At 43.8% G+C, this 26,032-nt stretch overlaps 1 protein-coding gene across 1 annotated transcript in view; it reads left to right on the forward strand.

Annotated features, from left to right (window-relative positions):
• TH (tyrosine hydroxylase) overlaps positions 1 to 26,032 on the forward strand; it is a 56,674-nt gene that overhangs the window by 11,705 nt on the left and 18,937 nt on the right. The window contains exons 2-7 of the mRNA XM_060262740.1: positions 335 to 556; positions 11,359 to 11,533; positions 18,809 to 18,897; positions 19,348 to 19,415; positions 21,512 to 21,562; positions 22,756 to 22,901. Coding sequence (XP_060118723.1) covers positions 335 to 556; positions 11,359 to 11,533; positions 18,809 to 18,897; positions 19,348 to 19,415; positions 21,512 to 21,562; positions 22,756 to 22,901 — 751 coding nt within the window. The remainder of the gene's footprint in view (positions 1 to 334; positions 557 to 11,358; positions 11,534 to 18,808; positions 18,898 to 19,347; positions 19,416 to 21,511; positions 21,563 to 22,755; positions 22,902 to 26,032) is intronic.

A 26,032-nucleotide genomic window follows, 5' to 3' on the forward strand; every position in this document is an offset into this window, starting at 1 on the left:
TGTATGTGAATGTCAGTAACACTCCCAGCAGCAGTGATCCCAGTTGCACACACAATCTAATGCAGCTGGAAAGAGTGTATGAGCTCTAGGAAGGCTGGCAAATGCACAAGTGGGTAAGAGGGGAGTAGAATGCAGGCAGGCAGGGGCGTCTCAGTAGGGGACACAATGGGGGTAACAGAGGAGAGGAGAGGGCCCTCCTGGCACTCTCTGTCCACCAAAACCTGGAGCCTGCTGGGCTGCTTCTCCCTGCAAATTTCTCCTTAGTTTTTACATGGTAAAAGTGGAAAAGGTGAAAGATGATTACTTGACTCCCCCCCTCTTATGCTTGCCCCAGTCACCACAGTTCATTGGTAGAAGACAGAGCCTCATTGAAGATGCCAGAAAGGAGAGAGAAGCTGCTGCTGCTGCAGCAGCTGCTGCTTCTGTGTCTGAGACTGCTGAACCAACAGAAACCATGGTCTTTGAAGAGAAAGATGGGATGGCCATGTTGAACCTCCTATTCACACTCAAAGGGACCAAGACTTCGCTGGCATCCCGGGCACTTAAAGTCTTTGAGGTAAGTAGATGATGTTGCCTTTTTAGGGGGGGGGGAGGTGTTGCATTTTGTGTGTGTGCATGTGTGAGCATGCCTGGAAGTCATGGCAACCTCTTGCAACTCCTACTGGGCCATGGAGGATGTTTGGAGGAGTGGTTTGATACAGCTGCTTCTGCTTTCCAACTCTGATACTCCTTGAAGGTCTCCCATCCAAATATTTGCCAGGGTTGGCCCTGCTTTGCTTCTGAGATCAAATGAGATTGGCATGCCTGGGCTATCCAGGTCAGGGCGTGATGTTGTCTTTTTGGTTCAACCAAGGGTGCACTTTGGGACAGTCCATAAGAACTCTACAGCTGAAATTAAGCTGGAGGCAGTTCCAGCCTTTCTTATGATTAACTATGAACCTAGAACAAAAATCACGAGAATAAATTTCCTCTTTTAAGTTAGAAGTTGCTAGATAAGAACACTTGAATCATTCAGTTTTGTTTGGATATATTTATTGGGATATATTGTTGCTGGGTTTTTTTGTTTCTCCTATTTTCATTGCTGAGATTCAATATTTGTTTTTCTATGGTATTCCATAGCATTTTTACAGACTCAAGTGCCATGTTGCACTATGTTACACAATTTATATGTGATTGATGCAAAATCAAATTTTAATAGTATTATGAAACAAATGCAATTATGCTCTGAATGAACCCATACCATGAACTGGGATTTAAAACTGAGAATATGTTCATGAGAAATGGCAGAATCTCTAGGCACAGACTAGACCAGATACTTGGGAAAGGGGAAGAGCTATGCTACAGCAGGCCGCAGGCCACTGGTATATTCTCCAAAGAGCGCTACGCTCTGCAGAGAATAATCTACTGGTGATCCTCAGCCCAAAAGACATCCAGCTGTCCTCAGTCCAGTGCCCTGACTCCCGCCTGATGGAACTCTGCTGAATAACATCCACATCCCGAGGGACTTACTACAGTTCTGCAGGGTTTGCAAGGCAGAGATGTTCCACCAGGCTCTTGGTTGAGGACAGCAACGGGTACCATCTTACTTGCACTCCCTCTTTCTCCCCCCATTTTCCTGATTCTTTTCTACTTCCCCACAAGGCAGTGATACAATTGGAATGTTGTACCATCTGAGATTGTTTTATCTATTTGTTTAAATTGTTTTACTAATTATGAATGTTTTCACTGTTTGTTGTTCACTGCCGTGAGCCCTGTGTACTCAAGGGAAGGTGATTTAGATATTAAATTTATAAATAATATAAATAAATAAATATTACCAGCTGTATCTGAATTACTGAATGTCCTCAGTTGTAATGGTCCACAAATAATTATGAGAGTCATATTAAAGTGGATACATAATTTTAACGAAATGGGTACAAAATTAGATCAACAGTCCCCTGGGTTCCTTCCTTTTTAAAAAAAAATCACTGGATCAGAAATACCTTTAAACTAATAAAGGAGGTAATCTAGAGGAGGAGAGAATCAGTTGCTCTTCTTCCAATTACTGCAAAAGAAACTCCTTTGAAACCCCTCAGGAGTTCCATTTGCTGAAAGCAGATTATTACTCACATCAAAATTATTACTCACATCAAAAGATTCTGGATATTTTCCAACATATGCCTCAACAACAGAAGTGGGTAACACTTATTTTTCCAGCTTCTTTAATAGTAGTAATAAATTTCATCCAGAAGAGAAATTATTTGGTGATGTTGCATGAGAACCAAGAGTCACTTCTCTTCCAAATGGCATCCATATAATTCAGCGGAGATTTCTACAAATGGAATACTCTCTTGGTTTACCATGACAAGAGCTAAAGAAAAACAAATATCCAAACATGTCAGACTTCCACCAGGAGAGATTCATTTCCACGGCCCCTCCGGCACTGCAGGAACAAGATATGAAAAAAGACTGGTGTAATGACATTTGCCTCATGATGAAATAGGCTGTGGGGAGGCTGGCTTCACTTGGCTGTTTTACATTATATACAGCTGAAGAAAAGGTAATGCAATCAGATCTGTCAGATTAATGCTAAGGTATTGATTGTTGTAGGGGGCAGTGTTATAGATGCATTAGAAAACATAGGGCTAAATTGAATTTGTTGGTGCCATTGTGTTTGTTCCCTTTTGTCTATCTATTTTTGCAGCCTTTTCCGTAATGAATTGCTCAAGAGAAACTACTTTAACTCCTCTAGAAATGGAAATTAAGCATCAGTTTTCAGTATATCAAGAAAAGACTTGGAATGTTATGAGAAATTTTGCACAAGAGTCAACAAACCTCCCCCCCCCCCAGAAAGAATTAGGCAATGATAAAATGTGAACTCTATGGAAGCCCCAATATCTGGTACATAAGGATACAGATTGCAGAGAACAGTAAAGTCAAGCTAAACCTTAAGATGAGTTTGCTTTCAATAATAGTAATCTACCAAAGAGATAGGTATGGTGAAGCTGAGGAATCACTTGCACATGAAGGCCAACCAGGGTTAATGAGAAAACCTATCTGGAGACTTAGGCATAGCAATACATCTTCTCCAAGTTGTGGTTACAGTACCTGTGGCAGTCCTGGACATGACCTGAGGACTTCATAATGTGTCAGTTAGCCTTCAAGTACATGACTCAATTGTGGGCAGTTTACACTATCACACAGCCAAACTGAGAAAGACTAGTGTGACATGGACTGTAAGCTTGGAAGCTGGCAGACATTTCCAGGGTGATGGTTGTTCTTTCCAGCATCTGCAATTACAGAAATTTCAATTACAGCTCCACATGGACACAGTACAGTTCACATGCAATTTTTCCTCCATGTGGTCTTGTATCTGAAGTACACAAGTGGTAGAGGATCCCAGCAGTGTGAACTTGTCTTCAGTGGTGCAAAACCTGAGATAGCTTTTCAGAGGCCATTTTGTAGAAAAATAGGTGGTGGAGCTCATCCAGGGATTGTTATGCAGCTGCACATACTATTCAATGGACAAGGAGGTGGAACTCTCAGAAAGGTTCAGGAGCTGTGCTCCTGTGAACTCCTACTGAATCTGAGGCCTGCAGGTTTTAGAGGAGAATCATTGTGTGAGAAAAAGAGTCCTTAATCTTTCCCTTGCCTGCCCTCTTCTTACTGTTCAGTTTCCACCATACTCCCACAAGTGAGGTCTGGTTTGGGTTGTCTGGGAGGCATTTACTAGAGAAAGTGGAATGTGGGTGAGGAAATTTAGCACTTCTCCTGCATTACAACAATTCTCCTCTGCAAATCAGCCCCACCTGGAGTTCCTAGTGGTGTCTGAGGTACAAAGACAACTGGTAGAAATGAAATGGGTAGCATTTGGCTTGCTGTTTCATATTCAGCACCTTGGCCAGAACATAGTATTGAGACAGTAAAACTAGGTAGAAAATCTGTCCACATTGTTGGAAACAACTGAACTAGATAATAGCTGTTTGTGGCTCCAGCGTCAAGGGGAGGGGCCAAGGCAGGCACCCCAGGCAAAATTCCTCCCTACTAACACATTCTAGTTTAGTTTACAGTTTCAACTGAAATAACACACAACCGCATTTTCAGAAAAAGTGGAATAAAATTGGCCACCACTTTTATTGGTTACAGCTGTAGTAAGCCTTGGCACAGCATGGGGTAAGGATCCCACTCATCGACTGACTCGCCTGCCAGTCGATGCTCTGCTGGTCACCCTGGGATGGCAAGTTAGGGATTCCACTAGGGCGGAAGTCCAGGGGTGGTCTCCCCTGCCACCTGAGCGTGAGGGTAATCCCTCGGTTTACATGCCCCCGGGCTGGGCACCTCAGTCGCCCCTCATGCCAAGATCCCTTAAGAGGATCCCCATACTCTGGAAGTGGGCATTCAGGTCAATTTTCCAGAGAATGGATCCAGCCCCATGCTGATACCCCCACAAGAGCTGAGCCTCAGCCGGCTCCTGCCAATGCTCCTACAGCTGTAGCCAAGGGCATAGGGAATCCTCAATTCTGTGTAGCCAGATATCCATATAACAAATGAACTATCTCAGAATAAAGCAGGACCTTTAGCCATGTTGAAATGTCGTAGTGCTGAATCCAGCAACCCTCCAATAGCATCCATGGTCCTCTGCAACCTCTTGGTTGGCTTCCACTTTGCCAATTCCATCTTATCCACAGGACGTGCCCCTTGCCAACTTTGGCGCTGCAGCCAGTTCAAACCAGAGGGTCAACACCGCCAGAAATATCTCCTCCAATGTCAATTCCATCTTATCCACAGGGTGTGCTCCTTGCCAACTTTAGCACTGCAGCCGGTTCAACCAGAAGATCATAACGGCCAGAAGTATCTCCCCCAATGCCAGTTCCATCTTATCCACAGGGCGTGCCCCTTGCCAACTTTGGTGCTGCAGCCCGTTCAAACTAGAAGATCATCACCGCCAGAAGTATCTCCCCCAATGTTTTCAACGTGCTTGTGTACCAGCCCTCTGCCAGAGTGAGCCTCAAGTATTTCTCACCAAGTTGCATCAACAGCATGTTGGGGAGGGGGACCATGGGTGACCAAATGAGACCACAGACTGAGGGAGAGGTCCCTCCACTTCACCTCTCACTCACTTCACCAAGTGACTCCCACTTTGTCCTGCAGGCCAGCGTCCCATCCCTAGCCAGACTTGTATTTGCAAATTCAGACTGACTGGTGCCATTCCCCCTGAAACTAAAGGAGTTAACAGTAAAGAAGTCAATGGTAAAGAGTCAAAATAACATGGCCAGAACCAGATATGGCCTACTGGAAGTCAGACAATGCTGTATCTGCCAATCCAGGCTGACTGTCCTTGACCCCTTAAGCTGATGGAGCAACAATACACAGCAGGAACCCAATGCCCCCTAAAATAAGTCTTGCAAACCTCTGAGTCAACATTAAATGGCAGAACCAGGGACATCCCATCTCATGCCTCCCTATGTCAATTGACTCCCAACTAAGTCTGCATAGATGCTTGACCAGTGTACAGCACTATTTATTTATTTATTTATTTATTTATTTATTACTTTAAATTTCTATCCCGCCCTCACAGGGCGGCTGACAACATTCATATTCACAAGTTAAAACCAATAAAACATAATTACAATTTAAGATTTTAAAACCATTTAGTGGTGCTGTATCACTACAATATAAGCGAGTTCTTCTTTTCTGACGGTGATCACCTAGTACTCTATATGATGTCGGGTGGCCGTTCTCTCCCGGTTAGCTATCAAAGGCCTGTCGGAACAATTTGGTCTTACAGGCCCTGTGGAAAGTGGAAAGATCCCACAGGGCCCTTGCCATGTTGTGCCCACAGATCCAAATGGACTCCTGCCAGCCCCCTGGAAATGAATGAATTGATGTTAGGTATCAGCTGTTCCTCTGAAATGGAATAATTCACTGTTACACATCTAAAGCCAGTTGCAGATCAATGTACATCTGGTCACCTCAGTGACATCTTCATGGCCCTACATTTGAAGGGTTCACGCCATCCTCCATCATGCTGAATCCTGCCTGGCACCACCTGGCTGAGGTCACGCAACCTACTTATATAAGGCAGTGGAGGTCCATCGTGTGCATAATGCTGTGCATATGAACCCATAAGTCTTTGTGTCATCGCCCACCCATGTTGTCTCCTTGGGACTGAATAAAGCATAGTTAATAGTCTGTGGCCTGTGCAATGTGTCACCACTCTGTACAATGCCTCCCCGGAATTGAATAGACATTGCAAAAAAGCTAAATTGTCAGCAGTCTGTGCACAAGTGTGTGCATGCAACTCCATGCTCCTTGTGCTGCCTCCCTGGAACTGAATAGACATTGCAAATAGACTAAATTGCCAGCAGTCTGTGCACAAGAGTGTGCCCGCAACTCCACGTTCCTTATGCTGCATCTTTGGAATTGAATAGACATTGTAAACAATCAGCCGCCCAAATGCCTAACTTCATCCATAGGCCACTCAGGTTCAGCCTACCATGCTCCATGCCAGCCTGTGTGCTGCCACTCTAAACTGAATAGATCTGGTGAAGAGTCTCTGGCTGTGTTAAAGATGGCTGCTGGTGCACAAGTCTGTGCCTGCAACCCCACAGCACTGCCTCCCTGGAACACATAGGCATTGTTAACAAGCAGCAACCCAAGCAGCCTGGCTGTGTTGCCTCCTGCATCCAGATGAGGCTTTTAGTCAGGCCAGGGTGCAAAGTTGTGCCTGCCAGTGCACTCTAGTTCACACCACATTCCTGGAACTGAAGGTCATGTTAACCACTGAAGGTCATGTTTCACAGTGCTGCCATTCTGGTTGCCCTCAAGTCCAAACTCATGCACAGCCCATACCTAGCCTCAAAAAATGTAGTGTTACAGAGCTCCTCAGTAAATTGTACTGAATGCATCCCCTCAGGGAGGTGAAATGAGGCATCTGTGACATTCATATCGATGCCCACTGTGTGACAAGTAGGAAAAAACATAAAAGTGGACATGCTGTATTTACTCACACCTCCCATCCTGCCATAACCCTGTTCTTTGCCAGAAAGTATTCCAAATGCTAACAAAAATGCATATATGAATTGAACTAAGTAAGCACATCTGTGTACGTTGCGCTGTTTCTCACAGTTTGTTTTTAACACAACGCTACTCTTCTTTGTACAAACGTTGGGTTTTCAAAAATAGAGTATAAACAGTTCTCAGCATAGAAACTAATAGAGACCTGATGTAGGTGGGAATTCAGGTTCAATGCTTAGAAGAAGAAAGGAGATGGAGGGTCAACTTATACTACATGCACATACATGAACAAACCATGGACATTATTATTATTATTTAAATATAAATATATATATATATATTATCAGGGGCTTTTTTTGAGCCGGAACGCACCAGAACACTGTTTCAGCTGGCCCGGGCAGCGTTCCGGTTCGGTCATCCTGGCTGGCTTCCCCCGCTGTTGGGCAGGACTTAGGGAGGCCAGTCAGGCTTGTGCGGGGCCTCTGGATGTCCGGGTGTTGGTGCAGGGTTCAGGGAAGCCAGCCGTGCTTGTGTGGGACCTCCAGACGTCTGGGTGTCGGGCAGGGCTTAGGGAGGCCAGCCATGGTAGTGCAGGGGGCTCCTGATGTCTCGCTGTCTGACAGGGTTCAGGGAGGCCAACAACAGTTGCACGGAGGCCTCTGGATGTCCTGCTGTCTAGCGGGGTTCAGGGAGGCCAGCTGTGCTTGCGCAGGGGCCTCCCAACATCCTGCTGTCTGGGGGGGCTCAAGGAGGCCAATCGCACTTGCGCGGGGCCCTCCGGATGTCCCGCTGTCCGACAGGGCTCAGGGAGGCCAGCCATGGTTCTAGGAGCCAGGCATTGCTCCCTTTGGTATTCCATGTGCTGAATGACCCAGGTTTCCAGCCCTGGCCATGAATCCAGTGGAACACCCTGGGAACTGTGGCAAGGTAAAAGGTTGGCCACAGTTGGCGGGCTATGTAACTTTGCCTCCTGAAGGTGAAATGCAGTATCTTTGATGCTGCTATCAATACTTGGCTGATGGCCAGCTGCCAATATCTGGACATCTTGGTTCAGCCACTGTCCCCCGTTGAACTGCTGCCACACTCCCTAATACACCCAACTATTATCTTCATGCTGTCCACCCAGTCAGCATGCCATAATAGTGGAATGTCCCAATCTAAGTGCTTCTTAATCGAAGTGATGGCTTGGCTGGTGCTTGTATAAGACAGATGTGGTAAGGAAGGTGGACACTCGGCCATACCCTGTGTAAGTGGTGCAGCATGGCGAGGCATACCCCATATGCTTTCTGCTGAGCCAGTGAAGGAAAATGAAAGCCCCATATGATGTGTATGATTGCATGTACCTAATGCCACAGTCAATGACCCTAGCTGAAATTCCCATGAAACCAGTGCGGCTGCTGGTGGTGATAGGACCACTGGCCTGATGTGAAGGAATCCCACATCTCCTTAATTCCTGGGCCAACCCCACTGACAATGATTTGCCATGCACCAAAATCCCCTGACTTCACCTTACATGAAGTGCTTTTTTTATATAACTTTGTGTATTGCTGAGGTGATCAGATGCCTCCCCTCCCCTCCTCTTGCTCCTCTCCTACTCCCCAAGCAGTTGACCTACAGCCATTAATTTTGAGATCTCAAGAGGCTCGCAATCTCCTTTATCTTCCTCCCCCACAACAGACACCCTGTGAGGTAGGTGAGCCTAAAAGAGCACTCACAGAAGCTGTCCTTTCAAGGACCACTCTCTGGGAAAGCTATGGCTGACCCAAGGCCATTCCAGCAGCTGTACATGGAGGAGTGGGGAATCCAGGCCATTTCTCCCAGATAACAGTCCATGCCCTTAACCATTACTGCCCCACTGGCTTTAGTGACTTTAGTGAGTGTGAGCTCCACCCCCACACCTCATCTAGCCACATCAGCATGCTCAGTGCTTGAACTATGCACCCCACGACTAGCAGGTGCTCTGTGGTTGAGCTGTCATTCTTTGTGGGGAGGCATTTGTCTCCGCATCTTATTAATGCTACTATTAATGTTATAATCATACATCCTTTCCCTCCATCTGCCTACTCTGTTTAAATACCTATCTATCCCAGTCTAACTAACTACTTACCCAACTACCCCCTCTTCCATCTATCTGACTAACCTCTATTATCTAGCTATCCCTAACTGTGAATCCCAAAACTGTTTCCATTAGCCGCCTGTACCCATCGGTAGTGCTGGAACCCATCACCCAGTGGTTAAAGGCAAAGGTAGTCCCATGTGCAAGCACCATTTTCGACTCTGGGGTGACATTGCTTCGATGTTTTCATGGCAGACTTTTTATGGGTGGTTTGCCATTGCCTTCCCCAGTGATCTACATTTTCCCCCCAGCAAGCTGGGTACTCATTTTACCGACCTCAGAAGGATGAAAGGCTGAGTCAACCTGGAGCCCATCTCGGAGGAGTAGCTAAAATGAAGCTGAGAAGAGGTGGCCCTGCTCTTCCGGCAGTTTCTGCAGGAAACACCGCTGGGCAACTGGGCCTCCGGGGAGGGTGTGGGGCCGCAGAAGCCGCCTGCCCCGTCCCGGGGAAGCCGCGAAGGCAGCAGAGAAGGGAGGGCGGCAAGGGCAACTTACCGGGCCTCGGCAGCTCCATCCCCCCGGCCTCCCTCCCTCCTGTGCCGCGGCGGGGCAGGACAGGGCAGGGCGCTCACTCACCTGGGGTTGCTGGGGCTTGGGGGGGGCGGTGGCGGCTGTGCTGCTGGAGGCGGCTGACCACGCAGTCGGTGTAGAGGACGGGCTTGAGGGTGCGCGAGCGCTGCGGCCAGCCATAGCAGAAGGTCTCCACGCCCCGCCCGTTGCGCCCGTAGCACACCGATGAGGAGCACATGGAGCGTGAGCACAGGCGGCCCCCCCAACCCCCACTGTTGATGCTGTTCACCCCCAGCATCCTCCCCGGCAGCCCCCAACGCCGCCAGCAGCAGCAGGAGGACGCCGAGTGAGTCAAGGAGGAGGAGCATTTACAGTGAACTCCTTGGTGCCGTTTCCCCCCCTCCCCCGCTTCTGTTTTTTGGGGAAGCGGGGGAAGAGGGTGGAAGTCCTGGGGTCCCCCGCCAGGGCAGGAGGGTTGGGAAGCCTAGGGCAGAAAGAGGCGGTGCTGTGTCCTAAGTAGCTGGTGGCATCCCCCTGCCATCTGAGCCACTCCAAAGACATCCTATAGGGCCCACATCAAGTTAGGGCAGGCCTCTGCTTCCTGTGCTTGGTCTGGCCTCGCCCCTCTTTACCAGCAAAAGGCTGCCTTGCCTCTTACCCCTCTCCCGTGACCTCACAAATTGGGATCAGGGTATATCCAGATCTCTGCTTGGGTAATGCTCAGTCCAAATGTACTTTCTATTCATTGTTTACTTTTTACCCTCCACACAGGGCTCATGGCAGCTCACATTTAAAACACAGATAAAACAGTAAAAACAAAACTTTTGATCAATTGTACAGAAAACCAAACCCAAGATGGCCCATAAACATAGGCAAGTAGTGCTCTTGAGGATCTGTGCAAATGAACCCCAAACTGACCAATGGGCAGGGGCAATCACTCCTGACAAACCCTGAACATATCAGGTCAAGGGGTGGAGCAGGGGAGGCCAGTATAGCGAGATACTCATTGCCTCAACCAAAGGCCCAGCTGAACGTCTCCATTTTAAAGGCCCTGCAGAACTGAAGCAGATCCTGAAGCAGAGCTTTTTGTGGGACATATTGGGAGAGGTGGTTCTGCAGATATGTAGGCCCCAGACAGCTCAGGGCTTTCTATGTGTTGCATTGGAAGCTCATTTGGGGAGGGAGGAGCAGATTTAAAATGTGATAAACAAAAACGTATCAACCTTTAGACTCCCAACCACTACATGATGCCTCTCACATTTACTGCCAGGAAATATTTCCATACCACTTCCCTTGAAGTGAAAAATTATAATATCACAATTTGGGCCGCTGCTGAAACTTTTGTGATTTTGGTTGTGTAGAGGGCTGTACAGCATCCATGTGATGTCACTCCAAGAAAAAAAGAGGCAATTCACAGTTAACAAAGTGTTTCTGGCAATTCAGTAATTGCTAGACAGCAGCTTTCTGGAACAACATCTCTTTGTGTGGGAGATCTGGCTCTGTTGCTCCTACTTAGACTTCCCTCTGGCATCCTCTGGTATCCATAGCTTTCTGTCTCTCTACAATGGTTGGAGGAAGAATGGGAAGTCTCTGTGTGTGTTGTGCTGTCAAGTCACTTCAGATTTATGGTGACCCTGTGCATTAATGTTCTCCAAAATATCTGCTGTTAACAGCCTTGCTCAAGTCTTGTAAACTGAATTTTAAATTATCCCTTTCTCATTTTTTTCTGTCCAAAGACATTTGAAGCCAAGATTCATCATCTCGAAACAAGGCCCAGCAAGAAACTCCGTGAAGGAGCCACAGATCTGGAATACTTTGTGCGTTGTGAGCTCCGCAGCTCTGACCTGAGCACACTCCTCAGTTCTCTGAAAAGGATTTCAGAAGATGTAAGGAGCACAAAAGAAGACAAGTGTAAGGAAGTTGTCACTCAGTTGCAGAAACAAACTGAGAAGTGTTTCACACTTGATTTTTTTTTTCTACATGGAGATAATCTCCATACAGGAAAAATGTCACACTAAAAGCTCCAATCCTGGCCTTTTCAGACTGGTGTTAGAGAAAAGTGGTGTGCCTTAGGAGTGTGCATTTCAAAAATCACTTTCATTTTATTTTGTAATTTCAGAAAAGGAATCATGATTATGAACATAAGAACATAAGAGAAGCCATGTTGGATCAGGCCAGTGGCCCATCCAGTTCAACACTCTGTGTCACACAGTGGCCAAAAAACCCCCAAGGGCCATCAGGAGGTTCACAAGTGGGGCTAGAAGCCCTTCCACTTTGCTACCCCTCCCCCCCCCCCAAGCACCAAGAATACAGAGCTGCCCCAGACAGTTCCAATAATATGCTGTGGCTAATAGCCACTGATGGACATCTGCTCCATATTTTTATCCAATCCCCTCTTGAAGCTGGCTATGCTTGTAGCCGCCATCACTTCCTGTGGCAGTGCTTCCACATGTTAATCACCCTTTGGGTGAAGAAGTACTTCCTTTTATCCGTTCTAACTGCTCAGCAATTTCATTGAATGCCCACGAGTTCTTGTATTGTGAGAAAGGGAGAAAAGTACTTCTTTCTCTACTTTCTCCTTCCCATGCATAATCTATTAAACCTCTGTCACCCGGCTGTCAACGTTTCTCCAAGTTAAAGAGCCCCAAGCGTTTTAAACTTTCTTCATAGGGAAGGTGTTCCAAACCTTTAATCATTCTAGTTGCCCTTTTCTGCACTTTTCCCAATGCTATAATATTCTTTTTGAGGTGCGGCGACCACAATTGTACACAGTATTCCAAATGAGACCACATCATCGATTTATACAGGGGCATTATGATACTGGTTGATTTGTTTTCAATTCCCTTCCCAGTGATTCCCAGCATGGTGTTGGCCTTTTTTATTGCAATCGCACACTGTCTTGACATTTTCAGAGAGTTATCTACCACAACCCCAAGATCTCTCTCTTGGTCAGTCTCTGCCAGTTCACACCCCATCAACTTGTATTTGTAGCTGGGATTTTTGGCCCCAATGTGCATTACTTTGCACTTGGCCACATTGAACCTCATCTGCCACATTGACGTCCACTCACCCAGCCTCAACAGATCCCTTTGGAGTGCCTCACAATCCTCTCTGGTTCTCACCACCCTGAACTGTTTAGTGTCATCTGCAAACTTGGCCACTTCACCGCTTACTCCCAACCCCAAATCATTAATGAACAAGTTAAAGAGCATGGGACCCAGTACTGAGCCCTGAGGCACCCCACTGCTTACCATCTTCCACTGCGAAGATTGCCCATTTATACTCACTCTCTGTTTCCTATTAATTAGCCAGTTTTTGATCCACAAGAGGACTTGTCCTTTTACTCCATGACTCTCGAGCTTACTTACGAGAAATGTTATCAAAAGCTTTTTGGAAGTCAAGGTAAACAACATTTATTGGGTCCCCTTTGTCCACATGTTTGTTCACCCCCTCAAAGAACTGTAACAGGTTAGTGAGGCAAGATCTTCTTTTACAGAACTCATGCTGAGTTCAATAACTTGTGTTCATCAACGTGCCTACTCATTCTGTCCTTGATAATGCTTTCTACCAACTTTCCCGGTATTGAAGTCAGACTGACTGGCCTGTAATTTCCCAGATCTCCTCTGGAACCCTTTTTAAAGATGGGGGTGACATTTGATACCTTCCAGTCCTCAGGAACAAGGGCAGATTTCAATGAAAAATTACATATTTTTGTCAGGAGATCCACAAGTTCACCTTTGAGTTCTTTCAGAACTCCTGAATGTATGCCATCTGGACCTAGTGACTTATTAGTTTTTAATTCGTCTATCAATTGTAGGACCTCCTCTCTTGTCACCTCAATCTGATTCAGGTCTTTCAACACCCCTTCCAAAATCAGCGGTTCCGGAGTGGGCAAACACTTCTCATCTTCCACAGTGAAGATGGAGGCAAAGAAATGCATTCAGCTTCTCAGTCATTTCCCTATCCTCCTTCAGTAATCCTTTTACCCTTTGGTCTTCCAAGGGCCCCACTGCCTCCCTGGCTGGTTTCCTGCTTCTAATATATTTGAAGAAATTTTTATTGTTGGTCTTTATGTTTTTTTGCAATATGCTCCTCATAGTCCCTTTTTGCCTGCCTGATCACAATCTTGCATTTGATTTGTCACAGCCTGTGTTCTTTTTTATTAATCTCATTTGGACTAGCTTTCCACCGCTTAAAGGAGTCCTTCTTACCTTTTACAGCTTCCATCTGTGGGTAGTTAAAATCACCTATTATGACACATTTTTTGTGTCTAGCCACTATATTTAATCCTTGCATCATATTATAATTGTCCTCTATCTTTTGATTTGGTGGGCGATAACAAACTCCCATAGATAAATTTCCTTTCGGGCCCTCTATTTCGACCCAAAGCATTTCTAGAAGGGAATCTAATTCTCTGACCTCAGTCTTACTGGACTGTATACCCTCTCTGTCATACAGAGCCACCCCACCTCCAACCCTTCCCTCCCTATCCTTCCGATATAATTTATATCCAGGAATCACCGTGCCCCACCGATTCTCCTCATTCCATCAAATTTCTGAAATTCCCACAATGTCTTTGTTTTCCCACAACATTAAACATTCCAACTCACCAATTTTACTTTGAACACTTCTAGCATTTGTAAACAAACATCTATAATTTTCCAGGCAAATTAGGCCTGCAACCTTCCTTCTGCTTCCTTGAGACTTTGGCAGTCAGTCCATACAGTTAATCACCATCTCAGTGGACAACTCTGATCCATTAACCGGTAGAAAAGTAACAGCTAACCCTTCATCTCTTTGAGATGAGTCCTCCTGAACCAGAGACATTTCATCTCCTGTCAGCTTTCCCCCAAGATTTAGTTTAAAAACTGCTCTGCCACCTTTTTGATTTTAAGTGCCAGCAGCCTGGTTCCTTCTGGAGACAAGTGGAGTCCGTCAGTTTTGTACAGCTCCCGCTTGTTCCAGAAAACATCCCAGTGCCTAACAAACTTAAACCCTTCCCCCCTACACCATCATCTCATCCACACATTGAGACTTCTAATTTGTGCCTGTCTCTCCAGCCCTGCACGTGGAACAGGCAGCACTTCTGAGAAGGCTACCTTAGAGGTCCTGGCCTTAAGTCTCCCGCCTAGCAGCCTAAATTTTTCCTCCAGGACCTCATGACTGCATTTCCCCACATCGTTGGTGCCAACATGCACCACGACTACTGGCTCCTCCCCAGTACTGTCTATCAGCCTATCTACAACACGCGTAATGTTCGCTACCTTCGCACCAGGCAGGCAAGTGGCCATATGGTCAATACATGGTTTTGCTACCCAGCTGTCTACTTGACTAAGGATCGAATCACCAACTACCAAGACCCCCCCCCCCCCAGGGATGGTTCCTTTGTGCGAAAGGATACCTGCTCATCAACTGAAGAAGAGGTCCCTTCTGAGGGTACATTCCCCTTATCCTCAGCACAGTGCCCTGTTCCCTCTCTACCCTCATGCTCCCTGGCAGCAATGGGGATGCCATGTTCAGAGTGGGGCTCATCTAATACATCCCCGAGAGTCTTCTCTGAGTGCCTAACTGTCTGTCTCTGCTTCTCCAGGTCAGCCATCTCGGCCTCAAGGGTACAAACTCGTTCCCTTAGGACCAGGAGCTCCTTGCATCGAGCACACACCCAAGACTTCTGCCCTGTGGGCAGATAGTCATACATGTGACACTCAGTGCAAAACACTGGAAAGCCCCCACCCCCCTGCTGGCATTCATGATAGCTTTTTAAAATATACAGTTCCCCTTTAAATCCTGTTGTGTTTATGTGGCTCTCCTTCTGGAGGGTCTACTTATCTTATTGAGAACACAAGGAAAATAGGGATCCGGGTTCCTGGTCCTTCCTGGGCTTCTTACACAGCCCCCAGGCCAAGAGCCACAGGCCAAGAGTCCTGTAGCTCTCTGCCTTCAGCTCATGCCAAAAACTCGTGCCTCTGGAAAGGTGCAGCTTAATAATGCAAATAGGGTGGGGCCTTAGTCTGCCCAAGGAACACAGCCACTCCCAATCAATCAGCAACAATCACCTACAGTCCACTCAAAACAAACAAACAGCAGTTCCGCAGCAACCACACAAACTCAGAATTCTCAGCAACTTCCCTAGCTGTTTAGAAAGCCAAACCTCACCCTTACAGCACTTGTTATCCGCTCTCTCACAGAGCTCTCTCAAATGTACTCAGCCTCTGGCAAGGTGCAGCTTAATAATGTTTTCACAAAGTTTCACAACTGTTGACATAGTTTTGTAAATTCATTTTGGGAAAAATTTCATTTTCAAATATATCAGGTATCTGCCGTATTGGTTCCAATGGCAAAATAAACTCAGATTTCTAGAGTGACTTTTTAAAAAAAACAAAATGGCATCAAAATTTTAGGGAAAATAGTCCTCCCTCTCTCTCTGTAAAAGACCACTCACATTTCAAGTGAGTCGGACAAAGGAGCCCAATGTTATAGACTCCTGAAGAAGGTATCCCAAGCCATTCTTGTTTCTGTTGTTTTTTATGAAAAAAAAAATACCATGTTTCATCCTCGTCACCTCAGTTGACTCCCTCACCTTAGTGCTCTCAAAACTAGAGAAAATCTACTTCTCTCGCTCTAATAATGACCTCCAATCCCCCCAATTAACAAAGGATTCCCATTGCATGGACCCCTCAATGAGCTACCTTCTCCTCTGTTGACAAAAACTACAGTCAGACCAGAGCTACTGCTAGTAGTAACAGTCTGGCCACACAGGGTTAAACCTAATTTTTTGTAGAAGATGCAGATAGCTGTGTCAGTCTAAAAAGCTAAATCCACAAACAAAAGTATAGAAACTAGTGCAAGCTTTTGGGTTCTGTAGAACTGGATGTTTGTGACTTAAACACCCTTCACCCAAGGAGGGGGAAGACGTTTCAGGCTTTAAAAGAGAAGCTGCAGGATCATGACCCTTCCTAGTATTTCTAAAACCAGGGGGGGTTTGAGCAGGAACACACAGGAACACAGTTCCGGCTGGCTTGGTGTCAGGCCTAATATCAAAATGAGTTCCTGCTGGGCTTTTTCTACAAAAAAAAGCCCTGTCTAAAACAGCCCAAACATTTCCAAAATTTAGAAAAAATATGAATTTCAGAAATCCCCAGTTACCGAGAATGCCTTTTTTCCCCCAAGTGTTTCCCATCCAAAATAAAATTAGTCATTTTGGAAATTGTTTCAGAATGCACATGCCTTTGGTATGCATGCAGCTTTTGGAGTGGTTGATATGCAACTGTGCACATGTCCAGCTATAAAAGAAGGTTAAAATAAACCATAAAATAAAAGAAGGTTAAAATAAACTAAGACAAGTTAACAACATGAAATTCTTCTGCAAGGCTTAGAGTGTGTGTGTATACACATGCACACATATATTCCTTACAACCTTGTAAGGTAGGTCGGTATTACTATTCCTGTATTGAAGATAGGGGTGGAGGCTCAGTGGCTTGCCTGACCACTTAGTGAGCTCATAGCCAAGGTAAGCCTCAATTTGCAGAGTTTCTGATTCATAACTCAGTTGTGAATCATTCATAACTTGAAAGAATACAAAAAGTACAAAAGAATACAAAAAGTACAAAAAGTAAAATTCATCTCTACAAAAAGTAAAATTCATAAAAAGAGATAAATGCTTAAGGAATCATACTTTTGCTTTTTACCGGTGTCTTCCTTTAAAAGAACCAAACGGGGATCACTACTGCATTGGTGTAGTATAGCAAGAAAGTGAATATCCACCATAGGAGGAAAAATGTTGGAAAAGGAACCTAAACAAACAAATAAGATTCACAAAACTATATGGGCCTAGGGAGGGGTCTTGTGTTACATCCCTAAGTATCCCACAAAAAATCAATATAAATGATCCATGAATGAAATAGTCTGTTTAAAATTCCATAGATTCATCCATAATAACAATTAATTACCCCAGGAACAAAACAGTTCATTTCTTTTTGAAAATGCAATAGTCTCATAGTGGAAGTCCAAATCTGGTGGAAGGTATGAGATCTACATGCAACTAATTGCAAGAGAAACTGAAATAAACAATCAGTTTATTGAATCTTAATTTCCTTTTTTTTTTCCAAATTGCTTTTGCATCTTCTCTCAAAATTACACTTTGACTGTAGGATTAGTTCACTTTCCAAATATTGTCAGTGGAATAGTTTGTACCTGGGAAAATCACCCAAATGTACTGTGTAGCTTCCCATTGAAATTAGACCCTCTCGGGGCATTTTTGTAGAAAAAGCCCAGCAGGAACTTATTTACATACTAGGCAACACCCCCTGACATCACTATTGTTTTGCACAGGGCTTTTTTGTAGAAAAAAAATCAGCAGTAACTCATTTGCATAATAGGCCACACGCCCCAATGCCAAGCCAGTCAGAACTGCGTTCCTGTTCAGAAAAAGCCCTGGAATATATTCATAAATATGTTCAGAATATCTCCATTTTTTGCAAGAACTGCAAATATCTCAAGGCCATATCCTGCCTTTCAGTATTGAATAAGAATCATAGTATGACAGAAAAGATGGGTATTTTTTGGAAAAGTGAGATCCCTTTCCCCCCATTTTAAGACATAGGTTTTTAAATTCCCCAAGGGTAAGATGCACTGTATTTAGTGCCTCCTACTGTACATTGTTGGCTAGGAATTTCCTACATCAATAAACAATAAATATTTTTGTTCAATTTAATGTTTTCTATTTTTAAAAGATTAATTTTAAAATTTAAATTTTATTACTATTTTTAAAAGTTTTCTTAATGCAAATAATCCACTTAAAATATTCTCTCCACAGCAATTTCCACACTACTTGACTGTTCATCTTACCACTGTGCACACCATCTCCCAAGCAGAAATAAGAGAAGGCAGATCAGAGAGCAAAAGATGATGAAAGATAGCGAAGCTGCTTTGTATGGATATTGTGTTCACATTTATCTAGGGAAGCAAATATTTGTCAGAACTTCTTAGAACCTGTAGAGAATGGAGGGCTTTGCAGTTACAGGCACATGGTAGCTGATGAATCTGGATTGTGTAATATTGTAGATACTACCCTGGAAGTTGAATACATAAGTTACAAAGTAGTCTGTATTAACAACATTGTGTGGTTTTGAACTAAGACTCTTTCTTGCTCTTAACTTATTTACTTTCTCTCTCATTGGATTATAGTTCACTGGTTTCCAAGAAAAATTTCTGAGCTGGATAGATGTCACCATTTGGTTACTAAGTTTGACCCTGATCTGGATCTGGATCACCCAGTGAGTCAGCAGCTCTGCTGTTCCAAATCCTTTCCATCTAAGCATACTTCTCTGGCCACATTCTAGCAGTTTCCTTGTGGAATAGCTTGAATTACTGTTCTTTGCATCAGACTTGAGAAGAAACTTTCATTGCTTACATTACAAAAAAATATTGATCAGTCTGTAGACTTCTAGGAACATTACATGCTCACCAGCTTGAAATCTCATAGAATCAGTTAAACTTGGGCTTCTCAAAAGGAAGTACAGAAGCATCTTGTATTTTGTTGAAGGGCGTATTAACTCCAGGTACCAATAATGGGAGAGCCATTTTTACAAAGGAGCATCAAGCACTGTATGTAAACTTGCTTCTCTGCCTTGAAGAACCTATAACAAGAATTGTACGTTGCCGTTGGTAAAACTGCTCAGTGCAAAAATGTGCAGTAACATTCTTGCTCTGTTCTTTCCTCCAAGGGATTCTCTGACCAAGTATATCGGCAACGAAGGAAAATGATAGCAGAAATTGCCTTCCACTATAAGCAGTAAGACTTGCTGCACTGCATAGCATCACCTGCTGAGAACTCCATGCATACACTTACTTATCTTTCTGCTCTCCATGTTTTGCCCTGTTGGTTCTTCCCTTTCACTCTGTTGCTTCATGTTTTCAGTGCTCCATGGCTGCTAATTTTATAGAGCTATTGCAATTATTCATTAAGAGGGCAATTCAACACATCTGAGAGCCCTTTTGAGACACTACATTTTGGGTTGTCTTGCCTTGTGTACCAACCTTTGCGCAATTATCCAAAATGAATATAGTTGCCATCTTATGTGAACAGGGCAACACATGCATTTTCAAACATGGGTGTACACAAATGCATACCTGCAACTAATCTGGGTTTGTAATTGCACTTACTGGAGCTGGAGAACTTATATGTTGCTTTATTCACAGAAAATGGCAATTGTGAATATTGGAAATATACAGTGTGTTCTCCTAGCATGTGAGTGAGGAGTGCCCCAAATGTAACAGCTGAAAAGGGCTAAGTACCCAAGACATTAATACAGCACTTGTTGAAGGTGGCCATTTCAACTATATTTAGGGTGCCTTCTTTGCCCTTTGCATAGGGTAGATCTGTGCATATGGCCCATGCTGTTGAAACAGATATTGCAGATCTGAGAATCTAGAATGGAATAAACATCATAAAAGTTCTGTAAAATTGTTGGTTCCTCCTCTCAGAATCAAAGGAATCCAAAATTTATGGTAAAGCTTGAAAATGAAGGAAGGAAAAAGAAATCTTAATTACCTTTGTATTTTTTTATTTTGCCAGAAATTCATCTGGCAATGTTTGCATTTGCGCTTTAAAATTATAATATGGTTTTTACATTCAGTAATTTTATACTATATACCTTCTTATGAATGTTGCTCTGTCATTCACATTAGTGGTATGTACTATAACAACATCAGTGGTCACATTGATATGAGAAATAGGGTTAACAATTTTTGAATTGTCATGAATCGTATTATATTTGTTCACAGTGGTAAATACCAGATTACTGGTGGTGGACATTAGTATCATAACACATGATCCAAGGAACCACACATACAAGTCAAGGTTGAATATACACACCTACATACACCTGGAGTTTCTCCTCCTTCCCTTTTCAGACACAGTTCTTTGAGCTTAATGAATGGCCATTTCTAGAGTTTTCCAGAGTTTTGTGGGCAGTTTGTTCAGAAGTCTTGGTTGTTCACTATCCACAATAGCCTCATAATACTCCAGAAGATCACTGTATGACTTTTTGGACTGAGGTCTAAATCCTATTGAGATCTTGGAAATGCTCAGCAACATGGACCCAGATGCTCAATAGCATGATTCAGCTTTTTGGTATTAGATTAGCTTAAAAATTAAATCTGAGATCACAATAAATAATGATTCTTACTGTGCTTACTTTTAAAAAGCAGCCAGTGCTGGAGGTGGACCAAACTTATGTTGTAGAGAGTGAGAGTAGGAAGCCTTCTATTTGTGATAATCTTTAGCAGGTTTGATTTCCTACTCACCCTTGGGGTTTTTTAATTATTATTTCCATAGACTGTTTTTTGAGATGGCCAATATGACATTCTGCTTTTTCAGACTGCCCCCTAGTGGTCATATGCCTTCTCTTCTACAAAGAAGCATAGCCTATTGAATTTCCTCTTGTTAATATTAACATTATTCTTGGCCCCTCCATTATTTCTGGCATTCTTTTCATAAGGGCAAATGCCCATCCTTCTATCACTTTTTAACACTCAAGATAGTAAAAGTGTTTTAAGAGTTGGTGATCCACAGCAACAGCTCTTTGTATAAACCCTATAATCTGAATCATAATCTTTTCCTTGCAATCCTGTTATTTTTTATAATTCTGTACTTAATTCTGCCCTAGCCTTTTGTTCATATAGAAGCTTTGCAGTTATAAATTTTATGTACCCTATTTATTTACCCTTGTCCTGTTCAATAGACCTTTGATGGCTCTGTAGCTCTGTGTCATGTATGGCTAGACAGTGATTGAATTTAATTATACATTACAGAGTTGGTCCCTAAAACTTCCTACATTATTGTTTGTATTCCTCTCCTTGCTCTTTTTGCTTGTATTATTTTCATAGAGGTGACCCGATTCCACGTGTGGAATACACAGCAGAAGAGATTGCCACCTGGTAAGTGTATCTATATCCATACAGTTCTCTTGAGCCAAAGCTGAAATTCAATATTTTTGTACATTCTTGATTATATTTATAGTGCTCTGAGCACATGGGTTTTTTCACTCTGGATCTTACTAATATTCAGGAAGGAATTTCCCTCCAGAATGGATTAGGCTTTCTTTAAAACCATTCCCTTAAATTAGTAACTGCAGCGTTCCTTCACTAATTCCAGGGGACATAATACACATTTCAACTGGAATTAAGTAAAGAAATTACAGGCATTAAAATAATAAAAAGAGAAAATAGCATTACAATCAAGATCATTCAATGTGTGGCTTTTTTATACTGCTTACGGTAAAATCAGTGCTTGGAATGGGGGAGAAAGCACTATTTTACTTGCTTCCAGGGGGGGAGGGGACTTGCAAGTGCAGAGTCCCTGCTAGGGATGGGCACGAATGAAACCACAAAGCAAAAGTCATCATGAATTTTGCCCTGTTCATGGTTTGTGAAGTCAAGTTTGTGGTAGGGCACCCAGCACAAACTTTACATGAACTCTGACATTGCTTGTGGTGGCTCATGCCAGTTCATGAGCAGATACATTCCTAGAGAGACTGTCTCTGCTCAAGCAAAACATTCATAAAACTTCAAAGCAACAACTCGGAGGGCATGTAGAGGAGCATCCAGAGGAGGTTCCCTGTGACTTTGATGTCTCTAACTTTCACAGGATCGGTTCTATATACCCCTGGACTTTGGTCATTTTGACAGGCGCAGACTCAGGAAGTGCAGGAGTCTGTAGAATGGATCCTGTGCAAGCAATGCAGATAATTAGTGAGTGATACCATGAACTGCTGCTCTTTTACTATTGGAGCAGGTTGAGAAGCTTGCTAAGTATTGGGAGATGGGAGTCAGACCCCATCACAAAACAATCTGTCTAGTGGGCTATATATCTTTATTGTGCTACATTTCATCACATGGACTTCCATTTGTCCTCTGTCATGCTTATTATGTACATGGTATACATATTTCACCCTACAGTGAATTATTTCCAAATATAAGAATTTCCCAATGAATGTTATAGCTCTCTGCATTCAGTGCCAATAAAAGACATATGATAGAACAATAAGAAATAGATTGGAGTTAGTTGACATGGCTTTGCAGAGCTTGGTTGGAAATTATGATGCTCCTTCATGATCTTTATCATTCTAAAGGAAGGAAGTGTACAGTACATTGAAGAGTTTGTATCCTACTCATGCCTGTAAAGAACACCTGGATGCCTTCCATCTACTGGAGAGATACAGTGGTTACAGTGAAAATAATATTCCTCAACTGGAAGATGTCTCACAATTCCTAAAAGGTGGGTTTCCAAGCCCTTTTAGGGCCAGAAGCATTTATCGGTCTGTTACAACTACAAAAAAAGGAGTTTAAAATAATTAAACAAAGCAGGAAGGTTATCCATACAACTGCAAGGATAATCACAAAAGAACAAAGGTACTTGCAAAGGGGTTATGCAAACAATGGGCCATAAACATTTCATTTTGAGGTTCTAGCAGGGAAGCACAGCTGTTGTATACCCTTCATTGAAGAATGGCACATTCTTTCTATCTTGGATGGCTGTCCTCTTCCACCAAGTGCACAGCTTTCGGAGGGCCACAGCAGTGAGGGAGGGAGGTGATACCCACCTAGCCAGTCAGATCAGCCAAACCAATCCTGGTGATCAGTGAGCTGACAGATGTTGCAGCCAAGTTGCCCTTGCATCCTGGGCCATATATATTTTAATTACAGTTATTCGCCAGTAACAAAATCTAGAAAAATATATATTATCAGTTAAAACATCATATTTATTACATTAAATCATACAAAATAGACAGGGAAGAGTCATAGCTCAGTACTAGAGCACTTGCTTTACACAGGTTCAAACCCTAACCTCCCATTAAAACTATCTGGCAAAAGCCAGAACTGGGCTAATTGGGATTATTGGTCTGACTCAGTATGAAGCAGCCCCATAGTTCAATGTACTTATTAACTGCAGTTTACTGAGACTAGTGTCAGAATTTGCAGAAAGCTATAGGAAAGCATTCATTTTTCTCTCTACAAGTGTGGATCTGAAAAAGTGCCAGCCTTAGGAAGCTATTTGGATAATCTTGCTGGCATGGCCTTTGTCGTAATACTGATGCCGCTATAGAAAGACAATTTTCACTTTTGGTGCTTCCCAGAAGATAGATCCGGGTAGGTAGCCATGTTGGCCTGAAGCAATAGAACAAAGTTAGAATCCAGTGACACCTTTAAGACCAACAATGTTTTTTTTTTCAAAGTATGAGTTTTCCTGTGCACACACAACAGTTGACCCTGTAAACTTGTTATTTTTGTTTTGTTTCTGAATATCTTAAAATATCTTCATTGTTATATGCTAATTTGCTGTTCATCCTCTGTCTATAAGTTCAAACAGTTTTCTTCCATTGCATTATATCTGAAGAAGTGTTCATACACATGAAAGCTTATACCTTGAATAGAATTTTGTTAGTCTTAAAGGTGCCCCTGGACTCGAACTTTGTTCTATTGCTTCCCAGAAGGTTCACGCATAAAGAAGGATCCATACTGAATGCCTATCCATGATGAGGACTTTCCAGAGCAGGGGTGTCAAACTCATTTGTTATGAGGGCCAGATCTGACATAAATGAGACCTTGTCGGGTTGAGCCATGTTGGGCTGGGCCGTGTGTGTTCCCATTTAAGATTAGGTAGCAAAGATAGAAACTTTATAAAGGACACAGACAAATACAAAGATTTCTTTTTAAAAAACCCTTAAAATAAAACATGCTTAAAACATTAGCACTTGTTGGTCTTAAAGGTGCTTTCTTTGTATTTACCCCAAGGGATCCAAGGAATGGGGCAAAGGAAGCTCTGGCTCTTTCCTTCCTTCACCAGGGGACCAGGAGGGGGAGGAGCCACATCCAATAGAAGGAGGAGAGGCTTGGCTCAGTAGCTACATTGTGCGATTGAAAGAGCCTGGCAAAGCAAGCTCTGCCGCCCCTTCCTTCCTCCCCAAGGGTGGAGCCTCAGCCAATGGAGAAAATAGAGGCTTTGCTCTGTAGATCCTGTGCAACCTAGCAAGCATTGCGAAGCAAGCTGTGAAGCAGAAAGGAGCAAGAGAGAGAGAGAGAGAGAAGGAAGCAGATGCCAGCCAGTTGCTCAGAGGCCTGATCTAGAGAGAAATTTGAGCTGTCTATGAGGAATATCCCAAAGAATTCTGCACAGCTTTAGAATTTACCCCTTGAATAATACAAAACATTAAGAATATAAAATACAAGCAAGGACCCATAAGGAACTTCCCATTCCACCTCTTTCCTTCTTCACCTCTTCCCCATTCCACCCCCTTCCTTATTGCCCTTCTCACCCTTCTTGGTGCCAGCTCCCCTTGCAGTACATTCCTTTGCTCTCCCTTTCCCTTTCTCTCACCTTCACTACTCTACTCCACCACTCCCACTACTCTGCCTTACCAAATAGCCCCGCCTCACTTTTCTTTCCTCCCTCCTCTCTCACTGTACCCCTATCCTCAGTACTCTTTTGTTGGTGTTCTCTCTGTCTTCCTCCAGTTTTTGGTATTCTGGCTGGCCACCTCCCTACATTCCACCATATAAAGAGAGGGGGCTAGCTTCTTTCTGGGTTTCCAGCTGCAGCTGGGGGCTTGGTAGAGAGCTGCACTGGTCTCTGGGACAGCAGTGTTGGCAGTGGGAACATATTGGCTGCAGTGGCAACATTGGGAATGGTGCTGAGCCCAGTGGCATTGTCATTGAAACCAGGTAACATAGTGATGACCTAGCTGCATGCCTACAGAACCTCCTCTTCACAGCAGCTCTGACAAAGAAATATTGTTAGCATGCACAAAGACAACACTCCTTCGTGAGGGGAATTTACCTTCCCCCCAGTTTTTAGATTTTTCTGTAAACTCGGCTTGGGCAAGTTTGTACAAATATTTTCCTTATATGAAAACTGGCCTGATCCATGAATTTAAGTATCTGCAGATAGTTAAAATGGAACAACATAATCTACTCTAGATTAGATTCCTGCAATGCATTCTATTGATGGCTGCTGCTTTTGAAAAGTATAATATTCTGGGTTCAATGCAATGAAGAGGCGAGGTGGTAGTGATCATAGCTCTTTATTAGGTAAAGCATAGTATAGGGCTGCACTCTAAGACTACCTAACTGGGCCAACGGGGCCAACTATATACAACTCAGGGTTTCTGTGCAAGCACGTTATTAGATCATTCAAACCAGCCGGAGGCCCATGATTGGAACAGGGCGATTTGGATCCTGCTGCCCATTGTTCCCGAGTCCCCAAACTCAGCCCAATGAACCCGGCAGGAACACCCATATAAGTCTTCACTTTGGTCCGTATACACAACATCTCTTCCCCTCTAGTTCTCAAGCCTCAGTAGACATAGTCTCTCAGGTAGGCAGGTTTGTGGTGCCTGAGCACCGGAGGGG

This window comes from Heteronotia binoei, chromosome 21, assembly GCF_032191835.1.
Source record: "Heteronotia binoei isolate CCM8104 ecotype False Entrance Well chromosome 21, APGP_CSIRO_Hbin_v1, whole genome shotgun sequence".
NCBI classification, from domain to species: domain Eukaryota; kingdom Metazoa; phylum Chordata; class Lepidosauria; order Squamata; family Gekkonidae; genus Heteronotia; species Heteronotia binoei.